This window comes from Phodopus roborovskii, unplaced genomic scaffold, assembly GCF_943737965.1.
Source record: "Phodopus roborovskii unplaced genomic scaffold, PHOROB, whole genome shotgun sequence".
Taxonomy (NCBI): domain Eukaryota; kingdom Metazoa; phylum Chordata; class Mammalia; order Rodentia; family Cricetidae; genus Phodopus; species Phodopus roborovskii.
Window position 1 is genome coordinate 39,966 of NW_026126090.1, and position 19,883 is coordinate 59,848.

At 33.3% G+C, this 19,883-nt stretch overlaps 1 protein-coding gene across 1 annotated transcript in view; it reads right to left on the reverse strand.

Annotated features, from left to right (window-relative positions):
- LOC127218429 (uncharacterized) overlaps window positions 1–19,883 on the reverse strand; it is a gene marked incomplete at its 3' end in the record, with an annotated part of 75,249 nt that overhangs the window by 18,656 nt on the left and 36,710 nt on the right. The window contains exons 5-7 of the mRNA XM_051179447.1: window positions 18,949–19,172; window positions 14,324–14,397; window positions 6,718–6,789 (exon numbers count right to left, since the gene is read on the reverse strand). Of these exons, the coding sequence (XP_051035404.1) occupies window positions 6,718–6,789; window positions 14,324–14,397; window positions 18,949–19,172 (370 nt within the window). The remainder of the gene's footprint in view (window positions 1–6,717; window positions 6,790–14,323; window positions 14,398–18,948; window positions 19,173–19,883) is intronic.

Consider the following 19,883-nt stretch of genomic DNA (forward strand, 5'->3'; position numbering starts at 1 on the left):
TTTTTTTTTTTTGGCCTCTAGCAATGGGAACAGGATCTGTTCCTGATGTATGAGCTGGCTCTTTGGAACCTATTCCCTCCCCATAGTGGGATGCCTTATTCAGCCTTGATGCAGGCGTTGGGGGAGGAGTTTGGTCCTGCAGCAGCTTGATATGCCATGATCCCATGGGAAGTCTTATCCCATCTAAGTGGAGATGGATGAGTAGATGGGGTGAAGGGGTAGGTGGGGGAGGAGGGAGAGGAAACTATGGTTGGTATGTAAAATAAATAAAAACATGATAAAAAAGAACAATGAAAGCCCAGATTTACTTAGTTATAATAAGGATAGGTTTTCTAGAGTCATCGGTAAGATTCTGTATGAGAAACTGATATATTTCCATGTACTTCATCAGATAGTTGTCATCCCTTGGCATTTTCAGTTTACAATTCTATTCCTGGCTTTTGAATAATGAACAAATTTACTGTTCTTAAATTTTTTGTCTCAAATTCTATGCTCCTTCTTTATTGGGATGACAAGAGTAAGTTAACATTCAATTGGTTTATGGATGGCCAAATTTAAAACATAATTTAGATCAAATTTTAACAAATTTAACAAAATTTCAATGAATTCTGTCTTTCTTTTGATTAAGAGATACATTCATATATTTATTTTAATGATAAAAACAATGTATTGAGAGTATTTTGATATCAAATAAATTAAGGGTTCTGAACTAATTATTTGTAAAGATTTTTATTCTTTTTCCAAGTATAAAAAATATTTTTAAAACTTTAATCCTTTTAAAATACACTGAATCTTATTTTGTGATCAACTGAGTGGTTCATTCTAGAAAATTTTCCTTGATTACTTAATAATGTGTGTTTCTGTTTATTTTTTATGTATTTACATTTGCTTGTGTGTGCATACATTCATGCTTGTGTGGGCAAACACAAACTATGCCACATTTACTATAATATGCACATGGCTGTCAGAGAAAAACCTGCACATGTATGAGTCAGTGTCCTCTTTTTAACCACATAGATCCTGGAGATGTAGTTCACATCATCAGTCTTGGTAACAAGTACCTTCATCTTGCCCTTATGCTTTTAAAGTAAATTTTGACATAAGTCCAATTTTTTTCTGATACAAATTAGTACGTCTGTGTTTTCAATTAGTTTCCAATTCCAAGGGAAACTTTTCTTTTGTTCTTCCATTTCTTCCTATGAGTATTTTTCTATGTGCACTGACATAATTTGGTTTAAATCTGTTATTTTAAAAAATGAATTCAGATAATCTCTCTTTTGACTATAGACTTTATTTCATTTAAATGTAGATACTGATGTTGAAGGACTTACTATTGGCATTTTTTAGTTTTTTTTCTCCATGTATTGTGGTTCATGTTCCTCTCTTCCTGCTTTCCTTTGAATTTTCTTAACTTTGTTATAATGATATTCAATGACATTCCTTTCTTCCTTTTGTATATATTCTATATATATTTTCCTTTTAGTTAACATTGCAGCTATATAGCAATTTTATAGTTATAACCTTATATTTCAAATTGATAATGATTTTCATCTCATTGAAAAACTCAAGTGATGGATCTTCACTCCTACATTTTTGTTACTAGAACAAGTATGTATATTTTATATACTATTAACATAGATTACTGATTTTTAAAATAACTAATCTAACACAAGATATTACAGGTTTGTGCTAACATGTCGCTTAAAATACTTTTGTTTAAGTAGTGAGTATAGGAGAGATATCCTTATTACTCATCTGTCATGTAGTTGCAAGGGCATGAGGGAGAAGCACCCCCACATCAAGCAGGTGGGAGAGCTGCCCCTGAGGTCATAAGATCTGAAGAACTGTCACTGTCCTTAGTCAGTTGCAGCACTTGGGAGAGTGGCCTCTACACCAAACCCAGGCAAGACAGTAGAGTTGGCCTTGAAGGTGTAGGTGTGGGAAAATAGACTGGGAGGACTTGCCCTGCCCCTTGCTCATAGCTGAAAGGTGTGAACTAGCCAGGACAATGCAGGAGAGCTTACCCTGGTGGTTAGGACAAGGGAGAGCAGGCAGGCTGACCAACCTTGCAACTACCCTGCAGCTGCCCAGGCCCAGAACCAGGATTATGAGTTGGCCTACCCCAACGTCCACCCCATCTGTGATTTGAGGAAGCACTGAAGAGACAGGTCTTACAGACTAAAAAGCTGCATAATCTCTACAACTCAGTGCCACAACAGGATAACCAAGAAGAGTTCCTGCCAGGGCCCGACCAGCAGAAACCGGAGGCCTCAAACCAGAACAATGACTTGGAATTAACTCATACAAATAAAGATATTATGGTTAAAAGGGTTTACTTTCTGTATGACTCACTACAGCTTCCATGACAAGACTGATTTTTTTCTTTTATTTTTTCTTATATTTGACTTTATTTTACTTAGGGGGATATTTGCAAGGAAGAGTGCAGACACAAAAGGATTTGGAAATGGATGGCATAGCGAGGCATGATGTGAAAGACACCAAGAATAAATATAAATAAAATTAAATTTTTTTGTAATTTAAGTCATGTATAAAAATTAGAAGTTAATTGGCAGATAAAATTACTCTTTCTGTCCATGTGTCTACTATTGCCCAAATTATGATGGCATATTAATGTAAAATCAAATTTACCTTAGAAGCTTTTTCATGTTAGATGTTATATCATAACTTAGATCAGAGAAACTATATTGATTTAGGTAACATTTTAGTTGTGATCTCTTAAACTAAGTGTATTTTTGCTAAATAGTTATTTCTGTTTTCAAAGTATGTCACTTTTCACTAAGAAAAAGGAAAAGAAAACTTGTAACATAAATCACTGTTTTTTTAATATTTCTCATTCAAGTACTTTCCCGGGCCCTACCCTGCTAGGCTTCAGATAGCATATTAGATAACATAGATTAAGGGTCATAGAGCCATTTATGGCTTTCAATGTTTTAATTTTCACTTTCCATGTGTATGCTTGAAATAAATTATATTTCAATGTAGACAATTATTTATCTTAATTGAAACAATCTTATGCTTCTTTTCTTTCACTTAAGTAGTATTATAATCTATGATTATTTTGGGGGGAGAATAAGATAATGATAATTAAAATAATAATAGACTGACTATAGCTACTTCTTTCTTACTTGTTAATATTTATATTACATAAGATTCCTGAAAAAAAGTTATGAAGATTTCTGGATTCTTGTTGCACATTATGACATAGTAATTTAAATATTTTAAATTTAACACAAAGATTTATCACAGAGTACTTTTAGCATTTCTTTGACTAGAAAAAGTAATTGCTATGGAAAGAATGCCATGGAATACATTTACTTGGACTGCTCTTCAACATAAAAAGATAAGGAGAATGAATCACATGTTAATTGTCAGAGTTAAAACACTTTTGCTTTGAAACAGTTTAATTGTTTTGATGATTTTAGTGCAGCCAAATGTCTCAGGCTTGTTTCTATTAGTCACTTTGTATTTAATGACACATTTTAACTCTTTTGTGTGTCATTTAACAAACATCTAATGCATTTAACTCTTTTTGGAGCACCACATCTTCTTCATGAAGGCAAGAGGGAAACAGGCATGATTATACTTAAACACCACCTTTACTCCCTATTTTCTCTCAAATGCCAATGTTCTTTTACTTTCTGCCTTGACAGCATAAAATACACTTATTGTTTCAGTATATTTTTTGGTGCCTTTCCATGAGGCTTCTAGGTATACTAATTGGAATGCTCCCCCGCCACCCCCGGGAAAAATCACATAGCCTCTCTGAAAATTAACAAAATTTTTATTTTCTTCTTATAACAAGTTATTATTTAAGTGCAGTCAAGAAGGAGGTTATATTTTTCTTCCAGACAATAAGAGTGTTGTGCTTAGGTCTTTTAGGCATAAATTATAGACAGTAGCAATGTACTATTATTAAATTCAACATAATTAAAAATGAGAATGGTATACAATAAACTCACTAAAGGAAGAATAACCCTTCCTTCTGGCATGCTGAATACAAATGTAAGTAATATTCTCTTTGAAATTAAGGGTAATTGAATTTAATTTTAATTAAACATGAATATATGAGCCTACTATAGAGAGAAGTTCATTGTTAATGTTAGTCAACTCACTTAAAAATTTGTAGGATGTAGACTGAAATTTTAAAAAATGCTTTCTTAAGTTGAAATTAATGTATGGCAGAACACATTTAATTCAAATGGAATATTTTTGTTATAATAAAATTCTTCATCTATCTACTTCTATAGACATGGTATTTTATAAATATAAAGATTAAAAATTGATATACTTGAAAGAATAATAAACTTTAATCTAATTTGTGGCACAGAACTATAGTCAATTTATGGACAGTAGAATTATGAATATAAGAAATGATTATTCAATTGTAATGTGAATTCTTTCAAAATTCTAGCAAATTAATGTAAAACTAATCTAATAAGACATATTTGTTCATTTGACAAAACAATGTCAGCCTCAAAGATGCAGTAGTATTTTCACTTTAATAAAGACAATTAGTGTCAACCATTTTCCAAAGATTTTCATCAGCACAAAACAATAGTACACAGAATATCTTATTTACTCTGTAGTCATAAATGACAGCAAGAATACTGTGATTATTGATGAATCCTGAATGAATATATTTTATAAGGTATCCAAAGTTATTTTGGCTTTTAATTTTACATTGAGAAAAGATAGTAAGGTAGATATTAGACAGCTCTGAGCAAAATCAATTAGTCCTTAAATTAGGCATATTTAGGTAAGTTTATGATACAGGAAATAAGCACTTATGCTTATAACTACAGATATTTTTACAAAACTTCTGGGATAAACATCATGAATATAAATGAATTGTAGTAATATAAAGCCCCAAGTTATAAAGCAAAACATTTTTTTCTTAAGGACATGATAATGTCTTTGGTACAGAATCTGAAGTGTATATAAAATAATTGTATTTAGAGTCATTGCACTTATGCTTGTTTTGAAGGTTATAATCAGCAATTAAATAATTGTTCAAGGTTCCTTTCTCACTTATGGCCCCTTTTAAGTAAGTGTTTTTCAAAGCCCTGGAATCATAAATTCTCAGCATCACCCAGAAATTTGTTAAATGAGTGATTGTATGAATCAGATATGGGCCTCAGAATTATACATTCAGTAAGATACACAGTTCATTTTGACTTTGAGAACCACTCTTCAGATTGTTCTCATCTATGCCTATTATTTCAAATACCATATCGGTGCAGATGACTTATAAGTTATATCTTCAGTTGACTCTTTTACTCTGAGCTCCACTCAAAGGAACTGTCTACTTTAAACACCACAAGATACATGAAGAAACCCTGAATTCTATGTACTCCCAGACAAAACTCAGATACTTGCCTCATAAACATGATAGTTTTCCATTATCCCGCATTTTGAATAAACGTGAGCAAGAAAACAGATACCACAATATAGGGAGCCATTATAGATTTTAAAAGAAATCTGTCACTAGGGAAATATCCAGAGAACTACAAGGATGACCCCAACTAACAATTTAAGCAATAGTGGAGAAGCTACTTTAGATGTCCTTCCCTGATAATGAGATTGATGAGCACCTTATATGCCATCCTAGAGCCTACATCTAGTAGCTGATGGATGCGGAAGCAGACACCCACAGCTAAACTCTGAGCTGAACTCCTGGAATTCAGTTACAGAGAGGAAGGAGTGATAAGCAAAGGGGTCAAGACCAGGCCAGAGAAAGCCACAGAAATAGCTGACCTGAACAAGGGGGAGCTCATGGACTCCAGTATGATAGCTGGGAAACCAGCATAGGACTGTCCCAGATTCCCTGAATGTGGTGTTAGTTGGGAGGACTCAGCAGTCTATGTGGCTTCTGGTAGTGGATCAGTATTTATCCCTAATATAGGAATGGACTTTGGGAGCCCATTCCACATAGAGGGGTACTCCCTCAGCCTAGACACATGGAGGAGGGCCAGGGTGCTGCTCCAAATGATATGACAGACTTTGAAGACTCCCCATAGAAGGCCTCACCCTCCCTGGGAAACAGAAAGCAGGAGGGATGGTGGTTGGTGTAGGGAATAGGGGAGGATTAAAGGGTACGGGAATTGGGACTGACATGTAAAACAAGCTTGTTTCAAATTTAAATAAAACATATATAAAAAAGAAAATTATGATGAAATTCATCTTGTTTTATAGGCTATAAACCTAGTAGTTGACAATCCTTTACCCTTTCTATACTTACAATTCCCATAAAAAAACGGTGTTGCTTTTACCTCCTAAAGGTATTTGAATATATCTACTAGTTTTCAATTCCACTCACACTATTATGGTCAAGTAAGTAATTTTACCTATTTCTTTGTAAGCTCTTTACTCTCCTTTTTCAATTTTTTCTTGACAGGATTTTACTTATTTATGATGAGTATTGACCTGCTTTCTTTGCCTCTTGAAATAAAGTTATTTACTTGAATGTTTATAAACACTTCAAAGTATAAACATGCCTTCTCTATAAGTCTTATTCTGTCTCACATTACCATTTATATTCACATTCTGACACCCTGGCATTCTAATACACTAAATCAAATTAGGATGAAGATGAAATAATTTTTTAAATACCATTATTTTCTATTATTGAAGGACATACCTGTAACAAAGTTGTTCTTCTATATACATTAAGTGAATAAATGAACACAAACTACTTACTAATTCATCTCATCCAAGCATGTACCAGCAAAGTAGAAATCCTTGATTCTTGCATGGGTGGCTTGGAAAGCACTATGGGGAAAAGGCAAAAAGCAGATAATTCATTTTTCTTTCTAACAACTATTAGAACATTTAATATTGTAACACTCTAAAAGGACTGAAACAGTAATCTAGTAAAATCTCTAATATATATCTTAGTAAAACGAAGCCTTAAGGGATTAAATAACTTGCCAAAGATAATATGTTAATAACAGAAACTTAAGGAGGACACTGATTTTCTTTTATCAGTCACTCAGAGAATATTCTGATTTTTAAAAGACAGAGGGAGACTGTTAGGGATGGAGGGAGGGAAGGGTATGGTCAGGATGTATGATAGGAGAAAAGAATAAAGGAAAATGATTTGGAGTACTATTGTTTTAAAGCAAACTGGGAAAGTAGGGTGATTTAAAATAACTGAATTAATAATCAGATTCTATACTTCTTCAGAATAATTAAGTTTATCTCAAATAGTTTTTCTAATTTCCATTAAGTATTTTTCTATTGATATGTAGAAACATAAATATGGATCACTTCTTTCTCTTGATCTATGACTTTTCAAAAGCAAATGATATGTCTATGCAATTGAAGTAATTTATATCCACCCATTTATTTATTATCTATAATATATCTACATACTTACCTACCTACATGTTATCTACATGTCTGGAGGAAGGACAGTACTTAACGACTTGTGTCAATTTGGCAATAATATAAACTATGCCTTAACAGAGAAAACAGAATTTTTCTGAGGATGTTAATTTGCTTAATTTATTCATTAATATCATTAGCAATTATATACTAATATAATTCCAATTCGTATACTTTTCTTGCATGCTGTTTTCATGTTTTTTAAATGTTATTAGAATTAGCAGAAAACTTCTATATACCTCTCATTCATTAATTCATGTATTTCATGATTTAAGTCTCCTTGCATATGATATATAGTTTCTAGTAGAAAATGATGCAAATAAAGACAAAAAAGAAGATTTTAAAAATAAGACAGAACTCTGAGAGCACCAATTTGAATGTAATTGATGTAATATAAAGCACACTGTAATATTATATGATATTTATAACATCTACTTTCTTTTGGTAAAAACCAAACTCTTTTATACCTCCTATCACAGTATTTTCTAGTAAATGTAATATAAAGGGACCATATCACTACTAACATAAGCTTTTGAATGCTTTCTTGTAGTTTATAAGTTACTTTACAAGGTTGACAGTTTTCTGATATCCACTTCAACACACACAGAAAATGTTTATTTTTTTCTATAATCATCCTGATTCTGCAATTTCATCTTACTCTTGCAAAGAAGAATCATCTTGATATTACTTCATTTATTAGGATATTACTTTCAAATAGTATGCATTTACAGATAGTTTGATTCGTTTCCATTCAAGATAAATGTTAAATGGTTATTCAGTGCCAGGCAATATTCTCATGAACTGGTAGAAAACATCTAATCTTACTTATCTGTAAAACAGGGCTGTTTACCTTGATCAAGAAAACCTCTTTTGTAAGTTTTTTAAAACAATAGATTTACAAAATACACTTAAATCCTTAAAACCAAATTACTTCTTTTAAGGGAAGCCTTAAGTTTTGTTAATTTAAACTTTCCGGCAGTGTGATAAATTGAGAGTTTAAATTTGTAGGTAGGGCTGTAACTGAGCAGTAGAGCACTTGCTTCCAGGCTTCAGAAAAATGTTAAAGCTTCCTTAAGTCCTGCAGGCTGCCAGTTACTAAATGAAAAACCTGGTCAACTACATTTAACATCGCAGGCATCTCATTGGTAGAAGCAGGGCAACACCCTCCTGGAGATGTACTACATCACATAACAGGCCAATTGTTTACCAGCACAAACTAGAGAGTGTGTACTGAAAAGATAGGAACCAGGGATTTCATAAGATCAGATTTTTTCAACTAGATTTTAAGGCTAGCAATAGCAACATCATACTAACTTTTCAAACACCTTTTCAGAGTACTGGAGAGTTGAGACTGAATTAAAAATGTGGGTTTCTACATTTTATTGTAGCAAAAACTATAGATGAAGCATGTTCTCTGATATTGTTTTAAATGCATAAAAACGTGAGGTGGAGTTTTAACTTTCTCTTACTAGTTCAGTCTGTAAGTTACCAATTATTCATGTTGGGTCTATATATGTTGAGATGTTTTATGGCATATATTTAAATTCAGATACGAAATTCCAATTCAATAATAGAATGTTACCAAAAAACACCAATTTTTGGACTAACATTTACCCATGTATGGTTCATATCCTATAATTTCCTGTTATAACTGCCTTCCTTACTTCTGAAGCTCTCTTAGTAACCTAGCAACAAAGGTATTACGTACTTGCCTACTTCCTGCTATTGACACCCTGGCCTAAGTCAGACATCAACATGAGTGCTACTATTTTTCACTCAGGTATTTAGTTTTAGCTTATGTTCCTATGGTGAATCTGTCAGAATATCTTGGTTTGTTTCTTTTATGAAAGGGGAAAAGACTGAAGTAACCACTCTCTCAGCCTTTTCAAAAGAGGTTACTGTAGAACTTTGTTAATATGTTAATTTTGTTCTTAACTTTTTGGATAACCAAAAATCATGTTTCAAGATTCCGTAAATAAGTTCATATTAAATTACTTTAAGTTGACTTACTAACAGTTCTTCATGATCAATGATGATTTATAGAACATATTATTACAAGTTCTTAGTTTCCCAAGTCAAGGTAGAGGGAAGGTGGTTAATAATCCCCAGAAAGAATACTTTGAATAATTTGGCAAAGAATGCATCTGTCAGACTGCTGGTGTTAATATGCACAAGTTATCCAGCTAGTCTCTTTCTAATACCTTTAAGAATAGCACTTCTGTGGACTACTTCCAGAAAATATGAAAGTACAAGATTTATATAAACAATATCATTCTAACAATACTTCTGTAGTTGGTGTTTGTATATATAAATTCACAAACATCATTCTCAAGAATTGTTTCTTCACATGAACAAATGCTGATTATACCAGGCATATTCAGGGCAGGATGGCTTTAGCTCATATGATCATAGTCTGCTATAATTTACCTAGTCTTGGAAATTTTAAGTAGTAAAATAAAGTGCTTTTGCTGTATCAAGAACAGATGACCTTTATTATAGTAAGTAACAATTTTTCCTTGTGTTTCTTGTGCAATTATATCAAACATTAGATGCACAATTTTGTGTAGTCTTGGTATGAAGCTGCTCAAATTCGCTGCTATTAAAAATAAAACATCAATTGACTCACATAAGTAAATATCCTTTTTGGTATTCAACCGTGTTTTGTTTTGTTTTTTTTTTTTTTAAATCAAATTTAGTGAATATTTTCTGCATAAGAATGTTAGAAGATTTATGTTTCAGTGTTCTTTGCCCCAAGTTTTAATGCATTATATTTTTTGTCTTTTTTTGTAAGTTTGAATTTGTTGTATCTGATAAAATTGTATGAAACTACTGAATATCTCTTCAAATTGAAACACTTCAACAATTAAGCCCACCAACAGACATTTAACATTTATATATCATAAGGGACTCAAGACATTACTGAAAATCAAAGCTAATTGTGATAGGAAAAATTAGATATTTTAGTGTACTTATGTTGAGAGTATAACTTATCTAAAAAAGAGAATTGGGGAAGAATAAAATAACATTCACAGCCTATAGGAGTCTGACCTAGGTCCCCTGCATATATGTTATGGCTGAGTGTCTTGGTGTTCTTGTGGGTTTCGTAACAATGGAGTGGTCACTGAGTTTTTTTCCTACTTATGGAACCTTTTTCCTCCTGCTGAGTTGTCTCATAGAGTCTTCATGTGATGGTATGGGCATATGCAGTGTTTGACTGATGTCCCTTGGATGCCTACTCTTTCTGAGGGGATACAGAGGGGACATGGATCTGGGGGAGAAGGAAGGTGGGAGGCCCAAAGGAAAGGAACAGAAGGGAACCTGCAGTCAGGATGTAATATATGAGATAATAATACAAAATAAACAGTGAAAAATGGGATATCCCTTACTCTTTACATAACTCATAAATTTACAGCATAAGAGTCTTCCCACAATATATTTTCAAAGGTGGGTGTTATTCTTCTTCATGTCTAAGGCATATATTGTCATTGAAAAACGTATTACTTTACAAATTTTTCTTCTACAAATAAGTTTACTACTTTTTAAAAAGCTCAGGCATTTTCCTGAAGTAAGGATTATTTCATAATGTGAATACTTTTTAAAAAGCTTATACTTTTTCCTGAAGTAAGGATTATTTCATAATGTGAATTGTGTATTCAAATTAATCTGTTTTAAAATAGTAATTTTCAATTAAGTACCATATATTTGCAACATTAAAACCCACATAAAGTGTTCTTTCTGTAGAGTTGCATAATATTGATAGCATAGAATTAATATTGCCATCTTTCTACTACAATAATAGTCCACTTTAAGGGAATTTTTATATATATATATATATATATATCAGATTAAAGAAAAACTTAGATCACATAACTAGACTTAGCAGTAGAGAAAACTAACTAGAAAATGTTAAAATTAACTGATTTTATGCAATGTTATAGGTTTAAAATTTTTATTTATGTAAGTATATATGACTAAATTTGTAGCATTATATGGCCTTCCATTCTATAGACCATAGTGCATTTGGGATTCCCTCACTTTCCCTAAACCATCAGGTTGGTGTACTCTTCCATAATCACACCCAAGAGGTCACAGAAGAATTAATAAAATGAAAGTCTAAGAAAACAGCACAAAACAACAAACTGATAGGAATTAATTTTCATAAATAATATGACTTTTACTTTAGAAGAATTCATTATAGAAAAAAATGTTTTCTTGAAGTTTGGCTTATGAATCATCAGTCTACATTTTTTTTCCTTAAGTGGCTCTCAGTTAATACGATCTTTGATTTGACAGTACTTTAAACTTTTATCAAATGATTTTGAATTTTGAATTTCCTTATGTAATTACCCAAGGAATTTAGGTCTTTCTGGCTATGGGAGATTTCTAATTTCTGGCACTTGAAGTATATATATATATATATATATATATATATCAATTAGTTTACTGTGCTTATGGCTAGCTCTATTAGTATTTAACTATGTAAATTATATAAAGAATAAAATGAATGTATCAGAATTAGAGGAAACAAATGGGTAAGAATTCACCCTCATTTTTTCTTGTGGGGGTGATTTGATGGAAATTAGGAATATTTGACAACTGTGGAAAAGACCTAGTGCTCATGAGTGCACACATGCACACACAGGCAGATATGTATAGAATTAAAAAACAGTACAGAACTGAAGAAAGACTTCTCAATAGATGAAATCAAAAAGGCTGAAAGACACTTAAGAAAGTGCTCAGCATCCTTAGCTACCAGGGAAATGCAAATCAAAACAAGTTTGAGATACCATCTTACTCCTGCCAGAATGGCTAAAATTGGAAACACCAGTGACAACTCATGCTGGAGAGGATGTGGAGAAAGGGGAACACTCCTCCACTGCTGCTGGGAGTACAAACTCGTACAGCCACTTTGGTTCCTCAGGAAAATGGGAATTAGTTTACCATAGGACCCAGCAATCCCCCTCTTAGGCATATACCCAAATGATCCACATCCATGCAACAAAGACATCTGTTCAACTATATTCATAGCAGCACTATTTGTAATAGCAAGAACCTGGAAGCAACCTAGATGCCCCTCAATTGAAGAATGGTTAATGAAGATGTGGCACATCTACACAATGGAATACTACTCTGCAGAAAAAAATAATGGTATTTTGAAATTCGCAGGCAAGTGGATGGCACTTGATGAAACCATCCTGAAAGAGATAACCCAGTCACAAAAAGAGGAACACAGTATGTACTCACTCATATATGGATTTTAGACATAAAGCAAATGATCACCAGCCTATAATTCACACCACTAGAGGAACTAGGACACAAGGTGTATTCTAAGAGATTCATATAAAGTCCCTCACAGAACTGGTAAGGGATAAGTCCCCCAGAGCTCAGGGGAAGTGGGGGGGGCAGCGAATGGAGAGAGAAGTAGGAGAAAATGAGGGGGAGGAAAGGAAAACATGAGCGACCAGGAAGATTGAGCCTGGTTAGGAATAGAAGATGAAAGAGAGAGAGAGGGGCAGAGAGAGAGGGAGAACATAAAAGTGGGAGCCAATATTGGTTTGAAGAGAAAATTGAACCCCAAGACATGTCTAGAGGCTTACAAGACTGCTGCCACTAACAATTTGAGCTTCCCATAATGCCATAAATGCCCTTCCCATAGTGAGATTAACAACTAACTTATCCATGGAGCCCTCATCTATTACCTGTTGCAAACAGAAGCAAACACCCATACATAAACACTGAGTCAAACTAGAACCCAGATGCAGCTGGAGAGAACAAGACCAGGCTGCAAAAACACACAGAGACAGATGACCTGAACAAGGAGGAGCTAACTGGACCCCAGACTGATAGCTGGGAATCCAGCATGGGACTGAGTCAGGGCCCCCTGAATATGGGTCTCAGCCAGAAGGACTGAGCAGACAGTGGAACCAGGATGTATCCCTGGTGCACAAAAGGACCTTGTGAACACATCCCCCATGGAGGGATAACTGCCTTAACGTAGAGACAGGAGAGAAGCCCTAGTCCCTACTTCAAATGACCTGTCAGATCTACATTACCCCAACTGGATGGCATTGCCCTACATATGGAATTGGGGTGGGGGGATAGGAGGGGAGGGTGGTTAGGGTGCATATGAGAGGGCAGAGAGGGTAAAAGTGATGGAGGGTGGAAGGGAGGGAGGGAGGGAGAGGAAACTGGGATCGACATGTAAAATAATAAATTAAATTAAATTAAAAAAGAAGGCTTTTAGATCATTAAAAAAGAATTTTATATAAAAACAGTAAATTTAATAATAACATCACTACCCTTCTCACTAATGTATGACAGTGATTTTGCACTGTGTAACTTATTTTTATATATATTTAGTATCTCTTTAATTGGATTTATTTCTCCTCCTTGGACTCTTTGAATTCTGTTCATCTCTTCTCAAGTCTGGTAAGTCTAGCTATTCTAGAATAAGAATCTGTCTTATTTAATAAAAAGTATTCCATCTAGTTATCTCTAGTTATCTGATCAATATTTTCTAATTATATACTGGCATCCCATTAACATGTTAATTTAAAACATTTATATAATACCGATTGGACAGCTTTGACTTTTACAGTTATAATTATGGAAAACTTAGAAAGACTTTTAAAAAATAAATAAATTAATATCATGATTATTACATAAAATATTCACATTTTAAAATAGTTTTTATTTAAAGGTAAATAATGAATTTGAGTAGTATAATTTAAAAATATTTTAATCATTATGTTAATCCTATAGAATTTATTAATTATATATTCTAAATATAGAATAATCCCAGAACACTACTTGTTTGAAAAATCAGGAAATAAACTACAAGAAGAATTGAAAAATTATAAACTGGACTGCTGTTATATCTCTATTTAAACTCTGAATTTAAAAGTCTATTATTACTTACTGTTCTCTTCGGCAGTGTGGAGCTAAGTCAATTCGGAATTCTGGTAGGTATATGAAACCATCAGCCTTGGTGTCCTATTAAAGAATGAAAAAATATAAGTGTAAGATTTAAGAGAGAAAGAGAGCTACAACTTGAAATAAAAAATCAAGAGCTAGGTCACCAGTGTTGTAAGAGTCAACACTTTTCTAGATTGCTTATTAAAGAATGCAGTTTGCTTAGCATGCACTTGAAATAGCTTTCTGCAAAGCAAATGGACCATGCATTTATTAAACCAGCAGTGTAGTAGCAACAGATTTTACATTAATGATTATACAGAATTATTTCAAAATATGCAAACAGCTCCCAGCATCATCAAGGCATTCAAAGCAGAAAGAAAATATATCAGTGAAGGCCAGCAAAGGGAACAGCTATAGCAGCATTTAGAACGTTACTAAACCTTCAGTTGTCTCACATAGAACGATGATTACATGTAGCAAGCATTTTCAACTTCAAAGCTTCTAAAACATCTAATAGTGAAACATCTAAGGATGAAATCGATTAGCATATGAGCTTCACAGAGCAGATTTTGAAATCTAATCTTTTATTTCTTGTTCCCTTTATATAATATAAGCAGCCCATCAAATTTGTATGACATTTTCGTGACACAAGGCTGAACACCTCCTAACATGTATATCGAACTTATTCAGTTGTAGTCATCATAAATCTGCCCTTATTTACCAGGCCACTTTTTTTTCTGGGTCACAATTTCTTCAAAGATAAAAAGGGATCAGATTATTGATAGGTTGCAATATTTATAACTCACAAGGAAAATGGTACTTCAGAAGTATTAAAATTATGAGAAAACACCTATACCTTTACTGACAATCTGATAAAGGACCATTTAGAAAAATACTCTAAAATCAAATAATTTAAAAAAAGGTGCCAGAGCACTGATTGCATTGACTCATCTTATAGTAAGTAAGTTAATTGTAAGAATATTTTAATGTAAAAAAAAAAACCATCATGGTGGATAAATTTACTATGGTTTTCTGTTTAATTTCAACATTGGTAACATATATGATATTCATCATGTCTAGCCAGAATATGAAATTGTTATTTCACACTTGCTCTTGAAAACTTTTAAATTTGACAAAGAAAAAATTCTACATTGTTTGAGAAAAAGGGCATAGATGAACATGATGGGAAATAATATTCATTAAAGACTTAGGTTATAGACATTGTGCAATGGTTCTATATGTATATTAATTCTGTTATCACAAATAATCATTGATTCTACTACTATATTTGAAAACTTAAATTGTGCCATATATAGGAGATAAATTGCTGAAGTCATTAGATGACATCAGGGGAGACAAACACCATACTTTTAAAAGTGTATGATCTTGGAAGAGACAGTTTTAATATAAGAATAGTAAAGAAGAATTACAAGTGGTCAAATGCTGTGATCAAAGTTATATGGTGCTGAGAGCTACTGAGTTTAATTGGTAGAGTATTATCAAGAAAGGCTTCCCTAAAGAGGTGATATATTCATGTTCAGGGTGCCTAGTTCAGGCTTACGCACGTCCCCCAGCTGTCAGTTTGGGTGTCAGCTGGGGTCCTGGGAAATCTTTGGGGCCTCTGGCAGTGGAACCAGTATTTACTCCTAGTATACAAATGAACTTTGGGAGCCCATTCCACATAGAGGGATATTCTCTCAGCCTAGACAAATAGGGGAGGGCCTAGGCCCTACTCCAAATTATGTGACAGAGTTTGATGATCCCTCATGGGAGGCCTCACCCTCTCTGAGGAGTGGATGAGGTGTGGGATGGAGAGATGGTAGGGGGAGTGGGAGGACAGGAGGGAGAGGAAACTGAGTTTGGAATGTAAAATAAGATACTTTTTAATTTAAATACTGGGATTGATATGTAAAATAAGAAAAAATAAAAAATAAAAAAATTTTAAAAGGGTGATGCACTGAAGTAGGAGCTAAAGGAAGATTGAATTGTTAATGAAATTAGCAACCAGGGTTCATGGAGTGCTGCACAAAGGATGAAGAGACATGTAAAGAGTCTATAAATGGATAAAGAAAAGCACATTAGAAAAAATAGAAGTGGTCAGTGTAGCTGGAATGTAAAGCCACAGGGTGGATAGTATAAGATATAACAGAAGAGTTACAGGATTCATGTAAGGCCTGATAGTCCATGTTAAGGACATTTTCGTATAACAGTAATGGAAAGTTTTAGTAATGGTTTTCAATAAGGAGACAAATAAGAAAATGGGGTGAAATAAGGTAGAAGGAATATGGCAAAATTTATATTTAAAAAGATCCCCTAATTACAGTGGTAAACTAGAGAGAGGCCAAAGTGAATATAACAAGACAGAGTGGAGGCTATTGAAATTGTTTGAAAGCTAACAATGGCTTGGACTAGACAGTGGAAATGGAGGGAAAATGATGAATTTGATAGATACTTAGGGGATAATTTTGGTGAGACTAGGTATGGGTATGCTGTATGAAGTAAAAAAGTAGGTTCTGAAGATAACTCCTTATCAGAAAGCCACCGGGAAAGGATCATTTTAAGGAGGGCAGTATAATGAATTATTCTTTGTACATGCTGAATAGGAGAAATATTGAGATAGCCCGATGGAGAGATAATTGCACTCACAAGTGTCAAATATATGAAGAAAAATTTAGGGTATAGAAATAATTATATGACAGCGCCCCTTACCAGCAGGAAGTAGTTTGGAAAGAACAATGCCCAAATTCCCAAATATTGTCTATAAATGTTTGTTTTCATTTAAATGGACTTGGTTATATAAAATAATAAAAAGAAAAAAGAAAAAAAGAATCTGAGACAAGATAGGTAAAGAATCTTTAGGGAAAAAATCATTATTATTCTCATAAATGAACACAGCAAAAAAAAAAAAATGACTCCTAATGATACACTGCTATCCCCATAGATCAGTGCATCCCTTAATCTTAAGAGAAGCTTCTTCCTGTAATAGATTGCAGTTAGTACCGAGACCCACAGTAGACAACATTCAGTGAATGAGAGACTTTGGAGCACTCAGCCCTAAAAGGGGTGTCATTATCAAACCCCTCCATTAAAGAGTAAAGGATGAGGTGGAATGATTTTAAGAGCCAGAGGTGGTTGATTTTACAAACACAGTAGGGCTGAAAAACATAATGACCTCATAGAGACTCTGGTAGCATCAACAAAATCTGCACAATTCCAAGCCAGAAAAGGTCTCAGCATATAGATGGAGAAGTATGCACAAAGTCTCACTCTTAACCAAAAAGCTATTTGCTGCTAGGAGAGGGAAAAAAGTCAGTTTCTCAATGGAGTGACAATAGGTATATCAACTGCACTCTAGGGCATCCTTCATGCTCAGGAAGGGTTCACTAACAAACCATATTCCATGCCTTCTTTTCAAGACAGAATAATAATATGAATTTGGGTGGCAAAAGAGGATGAGGAAAATTCAGGAGGAGGTGGTGGAGGGGAAAGAATATGATCAAAATATATAGTATTAAATTAGCAAAAACAACAATATAAAAAAACAGAACAAACCGACAATTACTGACAGAGAAATGTCATAGGTATATAGAAACTATAAAAGTCTACAATGATCAACTGTGCAACAACTTGTGTAATAAAGAGTAATACATGGGATTATAACCCTAAAAAAAGAAACAATTATATGTCACTTCTGTATCAACTGGAAAATAACTTTTGAAAAATGTGTATAACAATAAGGAAAGCTACAGCTGATTCCTGAAAACTGAAACTTACGTGTCTTAGGAAATATGACAATTTTGAAATAAAAGGTGTTGAGGAGTGACATGAAGAAAATGAGGAAAGGTCAAGTAAAATGAAGTCTGAAAGTGGCTTTTGGAACTAGAAACATAAAAGTTTCATGATTATCTCCTGAAAATTATTCCAACAGAGTAGGGGAAGAGATATTAGAAAACACTTGAAAGCAGTTAATGAAAACAGAAAGCATAAAGAATAGTACCAAGAAGATTGGTTGTACATGACAGGGTTTTAATGCAAATGCTGAAGCTTTAATCAAAGCTCTAGACTCCTCACCCCAGTGGGATAACTTTCAGAGTGTCTTTACTCACTACATCCAAAACAAAACTCATGACCTTGCCAATTCCATCCTCTAAAATGGTATTTGTTGGCTTTATAACCAGTAAGAGGCAACTCATTTATTTCACTTTTATCTAAATGAAAGGATTCTAGCACTTTTAAAACTGTTTGTGAGATTAATCTAGTTGAGAGGGAAGAGATCAATACAAAAGAGAAAGATGAAAATTTTGGCAAGTATTATGACTCATTTAAAAGAAAACAGGCTTTAAAAAAGATACACAACTTGCTTGGCTTCTTAAGTTAGTAAGTGAAAGGACTTGAAGTAAAACCAGGTATTTTTGGTTTCAAAACCATTAAGCCATTAATTAAAATACCTTTACTAGACACATTGGACAACTTAGACAGTTTTTAAAAAAGCAATAAGTAGTATCAATAGCTTGTTCCTGACATTTGATGTTATGAGCATCTTTTCATTTGCCAGAAGTGTATACCCTTACTACCAACAAAAAGTACTATTTTCAGCAATGGATTTTCTTTGCTTCCTAGTGCACTTACATTCAGATGTGAGAACCAGTAGAGAGTTGAGTGTTTCAGAATAAACCAGTATTTTTTCCAACTGAAAAGGGAGATTCCTCTAGACTCTCTTTTATGCCAAAGCCATCCCTCACAATTTCCATGGCCCAGGTTAGTACAGGCTATTGCACAGAATCGAGTTTTAGACAAAGAACGACGATTTTCCTCAGAGAAAAATGTGGGCAAGAGCCTTCTAAACCAAGACACTGCAAAAATCAAACAGGAATAAAATGTTAGCTTGGACATCAAGCAATGTAGACTTTAAATTATCATAACATTTTCACAGGTTTACAATAATCTAACAACTTATCAACATTAGAAAGTTGTTCTCACTACAAATAGCAATATTTTTTCTTTTTTGTTACTTATAGTTATCGTATTTATTATTTTGTCAAAAGTCATTTAAGCATTTCTTTTGCTTTTCTTCCCATTGTTCCATTAATTTTTAAGTTCATTGATACATTAATGATATTAACGTTCTGTCTCTCATATATATTCAAAATCTTTCCCCCAGTTCATCTGCCTTTTACATTTGAATATGGCACTGTGTATGTATACAATTTTCCATTATGAAGCCATAGATAGAAAAAGTATATGTTTCCTCCTTTTGTTGTTAGTTTTACTCATTGTACACTCAAATCACTAAGACATCTTGCTTTCTGTGTATCATATAGAATAGAGATCTGGGGATATTTCTATTTCCAAATCTTCTGATTGTTGCTCCAAATCATTTATTGAGTGCTCTTTTCTTTATTGATTTCAACTATTATCATCATTATATTCTAAATTATTTTGTATATTTAGTCTATTTCTGTATTTCTAACTTCTTTCAGTAAAATATGAAAATATTTTATCTTTTCTGGATAATATCATACACTCAAAATATTTTTATGATTCATTAAGGTATATGTATTTCC